Source organism: Muntiacus reevesi, chromosome 1, assembly GCF_963930625.1.
Source record: "Muntiacus reevesi chromosome 1, mMunRee1.1, whole genome shotgun sequence".
Classification (NCBI taxonomy): Eukaryota; Metazoa; Chordata; class Mammalia; order Artiodactyla; family Cervidae; genus Muntiacus; species Muntiacus reevesi.
Genome location: NC_089249.1, coordinates 225,511,426 through 225,525,357, shown reverse-complemented (window position 1 = coordinate 225,525,357; position 13,932 = coordinate 225,511,426). Strand labels below are relative to the sequence as shown.

Sequence of the window (13,932 nt, the reverse complement as noted above, 5' to 3'; positions counted from 1 at the left end):
TCTTCCCCATGAGAACAGGACCTTGTCTGCTGACCAAGCCTAACACTCACATCTAAGGAATGAAGGCATGGATGACTCTATTGGATGACGTGTAACGGCTGTCTTTCCCAGACGTGGAGCCACGCTGGGGAGGGGCTGTGTCTGCTCCTCCACGGCTCTATCCCCAGCAGCACCATCTCTGGGTTGTTGGGTCCCTTAAATCATCCTTGGCTGAGTGAAGTGGGGGAGGGCAGGGCTGTCTCAGTCTCCAGGAAAGCGGGACTCCCTTTGGGAAAGACACTACAAAAAGGCTCCCAGCTGCCCCAATCCCGAGCAGTTCCAGACAGCACAGTAAGAATAAGGATACTTAACGCTATGCGAGTGTTTTATAAGAACTATGTCCTTTCATTCCCATGGTGGACCTAAGAAGTCGATGCCATGGTCATCCCCATAGCCCATCCCTCAGGGCTTCTTGCCTAGCTGCTCCCGGTGGGATTTTAGTGGGAGGAACATCACAGCCCCAAGAGAATTCCAACCCTGTGAATACCCAGGCCGGCACACTGTTCCCATCCACGTATGCATATGTTTCTGTGGTTTTATTATTACAAACACACCATGGCTCTGCCACACCTCGGGACTCCTGAGCTCCGCGTGCTCACCGACCCTCTCTTTTCTAACTGGACAGGGTCACACAGAAGGGTCCAAGCCACATGGAGGCGCGAAAAACATTTGACAGAGCCATTCAACTCATAGCTTATAAGGATGCCATTTCTCCAACTGTGAAAGAGCTTTACAAACACCGTGCCACGTCGCCCTCGCGATGCTGGATGGCCTGATTCATGCTTTGTGAGCTTCAGAAACTTTGGCTCCCTTTTGCAGTGTACATGGCACAGGCAGGAAATGCCAACAGGTCCTTGCTGGAAATCAACGTCAGGCAGTGACATCCAGGACTCTGCATTGCAGTGGGCTAACCGCCATGTTTAGGGGGCAGAAATGAAAAGTCTTATCTCTCACCCTCCTCCCCCCACCCCCACCCTCCCAAGGCTCAGATCTCATTATGGTGTGACCCATGGACATCAAAGTGTGATAATTTGGTTTCAAAAACATTCAGTCTCTTTGGCAAAATGAGAGAAAGTGGCAGGGAGCTGCTGAAATGCATTCCTCCTGCGGTCCTTCGCACTAGTGCTTCATCCTCTCTAATAACCGCTGATAAACAGGGGCTGAAAAAGAGACATTGGAGAGGTGAGAAACGTGCAGACTTCCCATGCCTGTCTAGGACACTGTCATGAGAACCAACAGCCTTCCTCTGCCACCCTCTCCTGCATAGAGCAGATGCTTTCTGGTTTGTAAAACTTCCGATCTTACTCAGTGATGACTGGAACTGAGGTATTCTCCATTTCCCAGCTTGGGACCATATCCTCACCAAAGGCTCCTGCCAAGCCTCCGTGCAATACTCCCAGGTTCCCAAAGCCAAAAACTCATATCAACCCTAAAAGGTTGGTACTCTTATCATCTCCACCTTATGGAGAAGGAAACCAGGGGTTCTATGTCTGACCCCAAAGGCTGTGTTTTATGGCTCCATGATATTCTTTCTACAGACAGCAGATGACAGGTTTAGGCCTGTTTAGGGGTAAGACTCGGAGAAGGCAATGGCACCCCACTCCAGTACTCTTGCCTGGAAAATGCCATGGACGGAGGAGCCTGGTAGGCTGCAGTCCATGGGATTGCTAAGAGTCAGACACGACTGAGCGACTTCCCTTTCACTTTTCACTTTCACGTATTGGAGAAGAAAATGGCAACCCACTCCAGTGTTCTTGCCTGGAGAATCCCAGGGACGGAGGAGCCTGGTGGGCTTCTGTCTATGGGGTCACACAGAGTCAGACACAACTGAAACGACTTAGCAGCAGCAGCAGGGGTAAGACTTACATAAGTCTATGAGAACGTCAAACCCAGACCAGACTTACCTAGTTTCACAGAGGTCTGTGTAGCCTGAAAGAAAACACAAGGTGTCAAGGTTTCTAGTGGCAGTTATACCTACACTTGCTCATGGCAGTGGCTTTGCCTATGGCCATCCTTACTTAGAAAAAAATGGTGGGAGTGAGGAAGAGGAAGGGGAATTGCGGAACTGCTAGGCCCTGTGGAGCCCCAGAGCCAGGCTTTCCCCCAGACTATCATCTGGACCCTGGGGAGCTAGGCCCACACAGGGGGTGGGGATCACACATAGGAACTCTGGGCCAAGAACCCTCCTCAGGGAGGACTAAGGAGACCCCCCTCTGTCCAAACGTAAAGTGACATATTCCAGCTCCAGACCTTTGGGTTAAGGACCACCTTCTGCAGCCTATGTGTTAAAATGCAAACTTCCTGCAACACACCATATTCCCAAGGGACTCCACCTGACCCAAAGCAGCAAGGGAGCCTGCACGGGATCCCTGGACAAGCTGGGGAGCAGGAGAAGCAGCACAGAAAGTCAGAGAGTCTCTGAGAGGGAGGTGGGGCTGAGGGAAAGACGGCAGGCTCTTCGCGCTGGCCCAGAATCCAGAACCCACACCACTGCCTAGCAGAGCATGCTGGGCTGTGTCACGGAAGATGGAAGAGTGACCTGGAGGCCCAGGCTCAGAGCAGGCCAGCCCACTATCAGGAAACTTCAGGATGGGCTGTCCTTCTTGGTCAGATGGATTCTCACCAGCTGCGGCTTCCCCACAGGCAGAGGCTTGAAGGCCTGGGCTGTCACCCACAAAGGAAACAGACTGCCTGGGTTTTTATTCCAAACTCCCCACAGGCCAGAGCTAAGGATACTCCAATGGGAGTGGGGACAGCCCTGGGCGGACAGCCAAAGGAGACAGGAGAGTCCCCTCCATGGGCCCAAGCACAGGACACAGCTATTCAGGCCAGGGGCCCACAGAGCTGGCATCATACCCTGGAGAATGCAGATGCCTGTTTGAAGATTTCAAGTGCAGAGTCTGCAAGTTCGTCGCCTCGTTCCTGAGGTCTGTTGGCTGCAGATAAAAGAAAAGGCAGCTTGGATGAGAGAGAAATGATTAGCATGTCATTCATAACTGCCAGGACTGAGGGGCACTGTTGGGTCTTCTGGCTTACATCCTCAGATGAAGTCTGCCTTCATAATGTTCCTTAACTTGTGGAGGAATTTAGCCCGTGGGGAGAGAGCTCAAAGAAAGGTGAATGCACAAGTGAGGGGAGAGGCTGGGTTCCACGGTAACTTGGTTGGAGGTTCAGAGAGCTCAGGAGGGGCGGGATGCTGTAGGAAGCGTGTGCTCTGACCCACGTTCAAGCACCAACATGGGAAAAACAACTGGGCTCTGTTTGCGTGGGGCTGGAACAGTGAGGCAATTCAGCAGAGAGGTATCTCTCCTTCAGTTACTGGTGTAGCACATCTGAGCCGGGAGCTTCTAAGTCACTTTTCAACCAGACCCAGCCATGCTGTTCATGGATGCTCAGTCCGCATGTTCCACATTCATTCTCATCTTTGCCGAGAGCAGTGTTTCTACTGAGCGCTAACAGCCATGTGCAGAGCCAGAGGAGTGGCAGGCTGAGTGGGGATGTGGTCCTTTAGGGCCTTACCTGGAGGCTGAAGGACACTGGAGATGGCGTGGACCACGCCGTTGGTGGCCATAATGTCCACCTCAGCAACAGGTTCCTTATTGACAGTCACCACGTTGTTTTTCTGGGAGGAATAGAGACAATGACTGTTGAACCTGGAGCCTGTTTATCCCATCCATTCTGCAACCAAGCAAACCTTTACTGAGCATTTCTAGATGCCGGATCCTATGCAAGCCGCTGAGAGCACTCTGGTAACCGGAATAGGCCCTGCCAGTAATAGACTGCTGGTCTAGTGGCTGCAATGTAGTTATTTATTTTAAACTTTTAATTTGGTGCTGAAGTATAGCCGATTAACAATGCCACGATAGTTTCAAGTGAACAGCAAAGGGACTCAGCCATACACATGCGTATCTATTCTCCTCCAAACTCACTCCCCAACCAGGCTGCCACGTAACACTGGGCAGAGTTCCCTGTGCTATACCGTAGGGCCTTGTTGTGGTGGGTTCAATTTAATCCCTTATGCGGACTCAGCACGTTGCAACTCACAAATGCTCTTTTGTACGACTCACTCAGTCCTCACAGCAGTGCATGGGGAAGAGGGAGATAGTAAGGCCCCACCGGGCAGAATGGAAAACTCGAGAGAGGCCAAGTGCCACCTTTAAGCTGAGGAGGAGGACAGCTGGGGACAGAGGCCGGGTGTCCAGCTCTGGGGGGAGGGCTCTCTCCACTTTTCCTCCATGCCTGACTTCAGGTTTTCTCACAGGGTAAATCTGTCTCAGGCTCTCCTGAAAGACCCACTAATCAGACCTAAGGGGGACGGGTGAAGTGAAGCCAGAGACCGACAGGACCCTGACACCCCAAACCAGGTGCTGACTCTCAGACAGGCCGCAGAAGTCACAGGTCAGGCCGTCCCCGAGCCCTGCCTGCCTCCCCGCGCTCCCGAGAGAAGCCGACAAGCACAGGGGTGGCTGGAGGCCAGGAGAGAGGCATGAGGAGAGGCAGAAGCTAAGCTGGCCACATGCTGCAAGGTGGTCTGTCCACAGGGTGGGGCGGGGGGGCGGTCAGTGGCCTTGGCTGGGGTAGGCAGGGAGGCCCCAGCAGCTTCAATTTGAGGCAGGGACCCTCTGAGGCGGCTCCAAAGGGGAATGGGTATCATCAATGTGCAGAGTGAGTGAAGGGGCACAGATCAAGTATCAGAAGAAAAAGCCTCTCTTTTTTTTTTCTTCTGGGCTGATTTAGTTCATGGTACAGCTCAGTGAGGCCCTGGACTTGGGGGTGATGGAGTGGGAATGGCTCTTTCAAGACATGTAAGTCATTGCTTATCAGTTCCTTAAGGGGGGCAGTTATATTTAATAGCTTCTCTCAGATGCCAATCAGATGCTTTATTCCCCTGCAAATCTGGAAGAGCTTATTCATGTCTAAGCACGATCTCCCTTAATTTCTTTGGAAGACTCTTTTCTTTTCTTTTCTGAGAAAATGCACTCAGAGATTCAAGATGCACCTTAAACACAGTGTGTGTCTCATGCCATCCTAGGGATGAGCTGTGTCCTGGGGCCCCAGTGGCGGGGCACTGCCAGCCTTTTAACTGTTACACACACTCACTGAGCTGACTTCCAGCTTGTCGCCTTGGAGAGACTTCAGCCGCACCAGGGCCCCGATGCCTCCGCTGACCAGGATTTCATCGCCAACATGGTATTTCAGGATGTTGGCAAGCTCCTTGGCATTGCCTGCAGGTGTGTGGGAAAAGAAAGCAGAGTAATCCTAAGCCTGGTAACTGGTGTGGTCAAGGAGGGCCCAAAGGAGAAGATGTAGGTGGTCACCCCTGTAACAGAGAACCCCCTGCCCAGGTAATAAGCACTTATTGAGCACCTACTGTTTGCTCAGCCCTTTACCCCATCATTTGCATAATGATCAGGGGAACAAGTCATATGATGGTGGCCACGAAGCTACCGGTGCATTTGACGGGCTGCTAGGTGAAGTATATGCTTCTGCGATACTGAGAAGTTAATCCATACTCCTCTATGAGTGTGACTCATGTTTCCATGACTAAATAGTTACTTGGAAAGCCAGGGGTCTTTCCAGCACCAGCATCTGAGACATTTCATCATCAGCATGGCTCCCAATAGTTACAACACAGTAGTGAAATGTTTACACATTCTGCCCTCAAATGCATATTCAGAGACGGCTGTTTCCTGAAGGGAGAACTTAAAAAGAGTCGACAGCTGCAGTCTGGAGGAGCTATGGAGCCGATGAGGTCAGGGCCGAGGGGGGTATCCCTCCACGGCGTCCCTCCTCATCACGTCTCAGCATTCCTTCCAGCCTACATCAGCTTCTCCACCAACTGGGGAAAGCAGCCAATTGCTCATAAAGGTGCACAGGCATTTCCCCAATTAAGTGTGGGAGGCAATTCTTAAAGCCGCCAGCTGTCCTTGCAGCTTCGTCATGGCCTCCCCAATACTCACTCATATTACCAGCCAAGTGGCTGGATACCCCCAGGGCTCATGGATGGCTATTTCCAGCATCTTGAAATTGAGAAGAGTGGAAGCTTGAAAGCACTGTGGGGAGTTCACTTGGTTATTGCCGAATCCACATGAGGACCATGGGATGGAGCCATCAGGTACCAAGTGATTTCCAAACACACGCAACTTGGAGCTGACAAGTTACTCTTCCACAAAAATACAGTCTGGAGGTGCTGAGCCGAGTTGCTCCTGGGTTGGGAGGGATCTCCTTCTTCTGAGATCTCTAACGTCTGGGTCAACCTCGGACACCTGGATGGGCTCCACCACCCCTCAGCATGCTGGGGTCTAATCCTGCCTACAAGCCGGGGAGAGGGCATGTTGGGGAGCCTTGCCCAAGCCCTCCCTCAGCTCCTGCACAACTGAAAATGAAAGGCAAGCCGAGCAGGCTGGGCCACCTGGGGAATATTCCATTCCTGCTGAACAGAGAGAGATTGGAAAGTTTATGTTCAGAATGGACTCCTCTCTCCTCCGGAACACATGTCAGCACCACAGACACAGGCATTCATTTATCAGTAAAGAAAATTGAACGGGACACAGACTCAGTTCGCAGCTGCCAGAGCCTTCTATTCTCCACTCAGGAGTGGGGGTGGGGGGTAGGTATAGATGATGTGTGCCCCAAAGTTTGGCCGAGGTCTTTCCTCCTCTTCCTCCTCCTCCTCAGGCTCACCTTTCTATGGTGGGGGGGAAAGCTGGTTCCCAGGCACGCATCAGCATACACACTGCAAGCCCACCCCACCTCCCATCACCATGGCCATGATGCCGTTACTGATGGGGGACATGTGCTCAACACCACAGGCAATGTTTATTTAAACCTCACAACACCCTAAGCAAGGTATTCTTACCACTCTTACTTTCCTAATGGGAACACTGAGGCCCAAAGAGGCTAAGCAACTTGTTAGAGGTCACTGAGCTGGTGAATGCCAGAGCCAGGGTTTGACCTGCTTTCGGATAATCTGGGAGCCCGAGCTCTTAACCACTAGGTTGTCTCTCAAACATCCCAACTCAACTGCTCAGGGCCCTGACTTCGTGAGCAGGTTCTCACAGATCTTAAGGGGGAAGGCATGCCCTGCTGATTGGGCTGGTTGTCACCTACCCTCAGTTCCTTTCTAACTCTTCTCCATCTTGTTCGCTGCCCAGACAGGCTGACCGCCATGAAATGCATCATTCAGGCTCCCTTGTTCTCATGCAACCAGCTGCCAGGCGGTTGCTGAGGGGGGCCGTGGCACCTAGAGGCCCCCTTGCCATGGCTCTGACCCCAGCAGCATGTGGCTCCAGTTGCTGTCCTGTGCCCCTCATCCGAGGGTCTCCCGGGTCATGCCCTCCCCCAGTCACCCCCTTCCTCAAGCGCCCCCAGGTCTGCGGTGATGAATATCAAAAGGTATCATCACCCCTTTGTATCATCACCCTTTCCTGGTCCCTTAACCCTGCCCACACCTCTGCAAATAATCTTAAATTCCTTTCCGTCAAACCCTTTGCCAATGGTTTCCTGCTGGAATCCTGACCGATACGGTTACTTTAAAAAAGATGACAAATGTACTTAGGTGGGTGTTTACCCATGAGTTTGTTCAGTTCTCCACGGGGCAAGGCTTGGAAGGCTTCATTGGTAGGAGCGAAGACCGTGTAGACTCCTTCCCGGTTGAGGGTCTCGGTCAACCCTGCAGACTGGATGGCGGCCACCAGCATGCTGTGGATACACACATGGAACCGGTTACCTGCCAGTGGGTGGAGGGGGTCATCATATGCCCAAATCCCGCACCACTGTGGGCAGGTGGAGCCCAGAGAACTGGCATTCACACCCTTGCTGGGTTTTGTACAAACAGGGAGCAATCCCAGTCTGCATCTCCTCTCCATAAATGCAAAGCTCAGCAAAAAGCCATAAGTCATCAGCCAGAGTGGGGAAGGAGGAAGGGAGAGGTCAGAGCGGGACTAACCTACAGACATCGAGTCACAAGGGCTCTGGGGGTGTGGTTCTGGGGGCTGGGGGGTGCGGCAAAGGGTGGGTGGTCTCCCAGGTTCTTATGCAGGTGGCTGAACTCAGAGGCAGGAACCACTCAATGCCACGGCACCCAGGGGCAAGTGAACAGGTCAGAAATTGAGGGAGCAGCACAAGGAAACAGTGTTACTGGGAGTCCGGGAAGGAGAGGCCAGGAAACTGCCTGGGCCTGGAAGCTGACACCTCACAGGGCGACTCATTATGGGTGCAGAGCCAGGCATGCTCGGCTTCCCTGGGACTTTAAAAGGAGAGTGGGATGCTTTCCTTGAACTTGGGAATAAAAGTACAGCCCCTCCCTGTTCCCATGGACTTGAAGATTACCCTCCAGAAGCAACCCTTCTTCTCAACCTAAGCTTTCAAGGTGACCCCACATCCTTTCTGAATCCCGGGCCAGGGAGGTCACATCGGTGCACAGCCAGTGTTCATTAAACCCCTGAGGAAGTGGGAAGCTTGATGGACAACTGGCACCCAGCACCCTGCCCTAGCGTGACCACGTGGCAGAAATCCCCTGGGGATAGGGCCAGTTACCTGAAGCGATTGTCCCCCTTCAGGACGTCCATGACAGTCCCCATTGGGGGGGTCAGCACCCGGTCCATGGTGAACAGGGTCCCGTACCTCCCCCTCTTGTCATGGGCTGCGATGCAGCTGTTCTCAATACACAAGCTCTGTAAAAGGGGCAGAGAAAGGCCAGGTTACCCCCCAACCAAAGCAGGGGGCTCCCGATTTGTTCAGGGCATATGCTGGTGGCTTCATCCACAGAGATCAGTGAATATATATGGGGTTCGGCCTTAAGACAAGGATAAAAGCATGTGCTTTCTCCAAGAAAGAAAAAAATAAAAATGGTGTTCCTTAAGGTAAGAAGAGATATTGAGGCCCCAAGAAATTTACAGGCAGGGCTCATAACGAGATTATTGTGGGATACGAGAGGGCTGTTGACAATGATCAAATGAAGTGACAGAGTCTGCTGATCTATTCATTTAACAGATGACAACCATCTTTAGCCAAATGGTGCTGGCTGGTCCTGAGCAAGGGCTGTTGTATTATACTTCCTGTTTGCTATGCCAGGGTAATAGGTGGGTTTGAAGAGAGATAAAAAACAGTTGAAGAGAGAAGAGAAGCTTTTGGATCAAGGAGGGCTGTGTGGTTAGTTCAGGCGGACTTCTCTTCACAAAAGCTAAGAAGGATCCAAACCGTCCATACCTCCTCCCTTCGTGCATCACTCTGGGGTCAGGGTGGATAGCTGCTTACCCAGCCAGGCCAGCCAGATGTGCAATTCATCCCCAAAGGCCTCCACAAAAGGGGGCTAAGACACTTTTGGCAAAACCCCATTTTGATACTTTGATATCAGATATTCTTTCTAAAATTCCTTCCTTCCTTATTAGAAACTAGTTCTCAGGCAAGCTCCTACTTATTAAGCACTTTTGTTTTTTTAAAACACTAATATAACCTCTAGTGCTTGGAGCTGAGATAAAGAAACAGCATGATTTAGGACCCAGAACTTACATTACGATAAACGAAAACTCTTAGTTTCTTGCCGCCCAGAGTGTCCAGGGTCTGTCCGTGGTACAGATACTTGGAGGCCAGCTGATCTTTAATCATGTGGTTCAGAAGTAAATTCTTTGTCCGGGCATTAATGGGAGGGGTTCCATCTGCAAGAGAAGGTGTGGTCAGGTCTAGAAACTGACTCTGGAAACGAAGAGAATCAGAGACCATGCAGCAGAAAGCCTGATCCCCCTTTTGGAAATGGAGATTGAGAAATCCAGCAAGGCTGCCAATATTCCTTAACATCTGGCATCTTCTGCGAATTAAAGAAAAAAAAAAGTTCGAGATCATCAAGTGTGTTTGGAATTTTGCCCTAAGAGAGAAGGGAAGGTCTGGACAAAACTTGGCCCTTCTCTGCCTTCCCCATGGCCATGGTTCAGCTGTATCCTCACTATGACCTCCCGACTGTCACATTGGCAATCGACCTCGCAGAGAGAATAACAAGGGACCACTCTGCTCTCCTGACAGACGCACACTTCATCTGAGGCCCAGATCCCCACACGCATCCTCTGCTCTGACAAATGAAACACCAGCGCCTCTTCACTTTCTGGTGAAGTCACATCTGCTTTCGGCTGAGCTGGGTGGAAGCATGAACGGTCCATGCGGAGTCATAAATCGGGCAGGGTGCTGCAGAGGTGACAACAGAGGGGCGGCTGCCCCCAGGGACACATGTGCCAGGCTGCCTTCCTCACGATACCTTTGAAGACAGAATTCATGGGGGCCAGGAGGGTCAACCGCTCATTTCCTGAGAGATGAGAGCCGAGGCCAGCTTGTCGGAAAAGGTCAATGGCTGTGGAAACATCGGAGTCTGCAGCCAACTCAAATAGCGTCTTGGCTACAAGGAAGGAGAAAGTGGGTTCAAAAGTTAAAAGTGCTGTTTTCATTTACCATTCATCTACTCCAGAGTATGACATACATCAGCAGGAATGTCATCTCTTGAGTCAACAACCCCTGTAAAGCGCTGCTGGGGCACAGAAGGTTTGTGACATCAGGGGAATGGTCCCCCAGAAAACCTTGCTGGATGGGGAAGTACAATGAGGCTCAGGTGGGCAGGGGGCCTCTGTCCCAGCCCTTGGTCAGGGTCCTGTCTGCTGCTAGGGAGGAAGAAAGAACATGGTCTGTGCCATGGCTTCTGAAGAGCTGACAATGCCAGTGACCACACCCATGGAAAGCTTTCTTCTGGGTTGGTTTTTCCCTGTGAAATCCTCTCACTTCTTAGGCGTAGAACTCCCTGGACATCCAAGATGGCACAAAGATGCTGAATGGAACCCAAGCCAAAGTTCACTTGCTCTTTTCTCCCTGGGCCAGTGACCCTAGGATGCTTGAGCACAACTGAGAAAGCAAATGCTCTGAGGCCAGCAAATGGCCCTCTGTGCCCAACCAGAACAGGCAGACCTTCTGAAAGGCTCCTGTGGTTGAGCCTCCCTAGACACCTTCCGTGGCTCTCCCCTGCTCACAAGATAAAGCCTGGACTCCCAAGCCTGCAGCTCTAGATTCTTCACAATCTGGCAAAACCTGCCAGGTGCCCAGGCCATCTCTCCTGGGAGATACTGTGAGCCAGGTACAGGCAGGGAAACATCTCCCAAGATCCCTGAATTCCCCTAGGCACACCACCATGGGTGGCATGGGGACAGTAGACTGAACAGGCCCAAGGCCCCCGAGGCCTGGCTCACCTGAGTCAGGGATGAGCAGCTCGTCGATGAAGTGGATCACCCCGTTGGTGGCCAGGACGTCTTTGTTGGAGATGATGGGCTTCCCGTTGATGGTGAGCATGTCCCCACTGCAGCCCACTTCCAGCGTAGTGCCCTCCAGGGTCTCCAAGGACAACCCCGCCACAATGGCTTCGGCACACATGGCCGACTTTAGGATGTGATTGTTGAGCAGATCTGGGGGCCGAACGGGGCACAGGTCAAGTCAGTGCTGGCCAGGCTGATCTCAGGCATCAGCTTGCCGCCTGCCCACAGCTGGGAGGATTCCATCATCTCTGAGGCTAACAATCAGAGGAGCCTGGGGCACCACATGGACTGGATCCTTCTCCTCCTCGCTTCCTAGCCTAGCCTCTAAAACTAGCTCGGGCTCAGTGGTCAGGCTGCCTGAGTTTGAATCTCACCTCAGCCACTTAGCAGCTGTGGGACCCTGGGCAAGTCACTGAGCCTGAGTCTCAACTTCCTCACTGGTCAAGAGGAAGCACGCACAGCATTCATCTCTTAGGGCTGGTGTAAGGATGACATGAAGCTGAATCTAAGCACCCAGCACAGTGCCTGATGACAGAGTATATGCCCAACAAATGCTAGTGATTAGCTTCTTAGGTGGCTCTAGTGGTAAGAACCTGCCTGCAAAGGCAGGAGATGTAAGAGACGTGGATTTGATCCCTGGGTAGGGAAGATTCACTGGACGAGGGCATGGCAACCAACTCCAGTATTCTTACCTGGAGAATTCTATGGACAGAGGAGCCTGGTGGGCTGCAGTCCACAGGGTCAAAAGAGTCAGATGTGATGGAAGCAACTTAGCACACAGCACACACCTGAACTTCAGGGTGAATTCTCTTATGAACCACCCGGATGGAAAACCTCAAATGTGTTTACCTTGGGATTTTTTTTATCTACTGGCCTTTCATAAAAATGAAGTGTGGTAGGAAAAGATGAAAAACTGTAGCATATGAAAGTTCTGAATTATCTGAAGATCTTGTTTTTGTTTGTTTGAACCCAATCCCCTGGTGGCTCAGACAGTAAAGAGTCTGCCTGCAATGTGGAAGCCCCAGGTTTGATCCCTGGGTCACAAAGAACCCCAGGAGAAGGGCATGGCAACCCACCACAGTGTTTCTGCCTGGAAAGTCCCATGGACAGAGGAGCCTAGCAGGCCACAGTCCATGCAGTTGCAAAGAGTCAGACACGACTGAATGACAAACACAAACACAAGGGTCTACTTAGTTGCTGTGACCTGTAAGAGGTTGGGGATGGTGATCAGTAAGCCATGGTCTCTGCTGCCCCATCCACCCCCTCCAGTAAATCAAAAATAGAACCATGCTTGTTCAAGTGCCGCTTCAGCGTTCGGGCAGGGGCTGGGGGTGCTCAGGCTCCAAGGAGCCATGGACGGAGATGTGCCCCAGCCCCTGCCAGGCAGAGCTCGTTCTAGGACTGAGGGTCATGAGGGCCCTCTGTCTTGTGCTCTCAACACAGAGGCAAGTTTCAATGTGTCCTGAGTGTGGGAACTAAAACCACACTATCACACACAGGAGGAAGCTCTGAGGCCCAGCACAAGTGCTGAAGGCCATGAAGGTCAGCACGGACCCACTTCAGCCAGTGGGGAAGACAAGGGACTGCAGGACCGCTATGGGCATGAGGCCTTGGGGATTGGGTTTCTCCAGAAAGGAAGGGAAGGGGGTGGGGGGACATGATGAGAGGGTGAGCCAGGCCAAGGTTGGAAGCCAGTCTGCCAATGGGCACACCAACCCAGGGCCACCTCTCACCTGTCTGCTAACCCGCTGATAACCAGCCTTCTATAAGGTGGACCGGGACTGCCTGCCTCCCCGCATGCCACCACAGCCCCTCACACGGGCCCTGGCTTTGAGCAAACAGTTTCCTGAGTGCGAAAAGGCAGGAGGGCAAAAGGGGTAAAGCTGGGGTGTTTTCTCACTTTATAAGAAGGTGTTCTGATACTTACAAAAATAAAAAGGTACTTGGTACAAAACACATTTTAGGCGGAAAACAGTTCTAAATAAAAAGCTAAAATGATGCAATGTACCCAAGTCCCTTCTCCTCGGAAGCCTTCAGGACCCTCAGGTTGCGGGAGCCGCCCCCACCTCCTCACCCCCCGCCATTCTCATCTCCGTGACCTTGGGAGCATCTCCATCATTGCACTCAGCATATCAGATCCCAACGACCTGCTTTTAAGCCGTCACACCAACTAGGCTTAACCTCCCTTGACCTGGACCGCATTCACTTTGGCAGCCTGGATTCCTGGCCCCACAATGTCTGGACACAACAGCCCTCCATCTGTGCTTTCAGAAATGCGCCCTTTCCCATCCCTGCAGAGCTGCAAGGAGAGTATTTTACATTTATGGGGTGTCTGAAATGCATTAGGCATTTTATATAGCACATTTCAAAGGTGGGTTTAAATAGATTCAAAAGAAGTGAAGTCATCCCTGGATTATATTTGGGAGGAATAAGTGTGGTTGGAGGGTTGGGGTACACAGGGGACCGGGGGCCTACTCCCCTTTGTAGGGAACTCGGGGACCCGCAGGCAGCGTCTCAGGAGTCCTGGAGTTGGGGGGAGAGTGGCAGAGCCTGGCCTCCCCTCCTAATCTCCCACACAAGCTTGGTCCTTCACTCTCCTCTAGGA

General features: G+C 52.1%; 1 protein-coding gene across 1 annotated transcript in view; it reads right to left on the bottom strand.

The window, feature by feature from the left end:
* Window positions 1–549: 549 nt before the first annotated feature.
* TGFBI (transforming growth factor beta induced) overlaps window positions 550–13,932 on the bottom strand; it is a 34,777-nt gene continuing 21,394 nt past the window's right edge. Inside the window, exons 8-17 of the mRNA XM_065918589.1 lie at window positions 11,265–11,477; window positions 10,289–10,426; window positions 9,553–9,698; window positions 8,578–8,714; window positions 7,610–7,740; window positions 5,140–5,264; window positions 3,559–3,661; window positions 2,896–2,975; window positions 1,944–1,968; window positions 550–1,199 (exon numbers count right to left, since the gene is read on the bottom strand). Coding sequence (XP_065774661.1) covers window positions 1,159–1,199; window positions 1,944–1,968; window positions 2,896–2,975; window positions 3,559–3,661; window positions 5,140–5,264; window positions 7,610–7,740; window positions 8,578–8,714; window positions 9,553–9,698; window positions 10,289–10,426; window positions 11,265–11,477 — 1,139 coding nt within the window. The 3' untranslated portion in view covers window positions 550–1,158. The remainder of the gene's footprint in view (window positions 1,200–1,943; window positions 1,969–2,895; window positions 2,976–3,558; window positions 3,662–5,139; window positions 5,265–7,609; window positions 7,741–8,577; window positions 8,715–9,552; window positions 9,699–10,288; window positions 10,427–11,264; window positions 11,478–13,932) is intronic.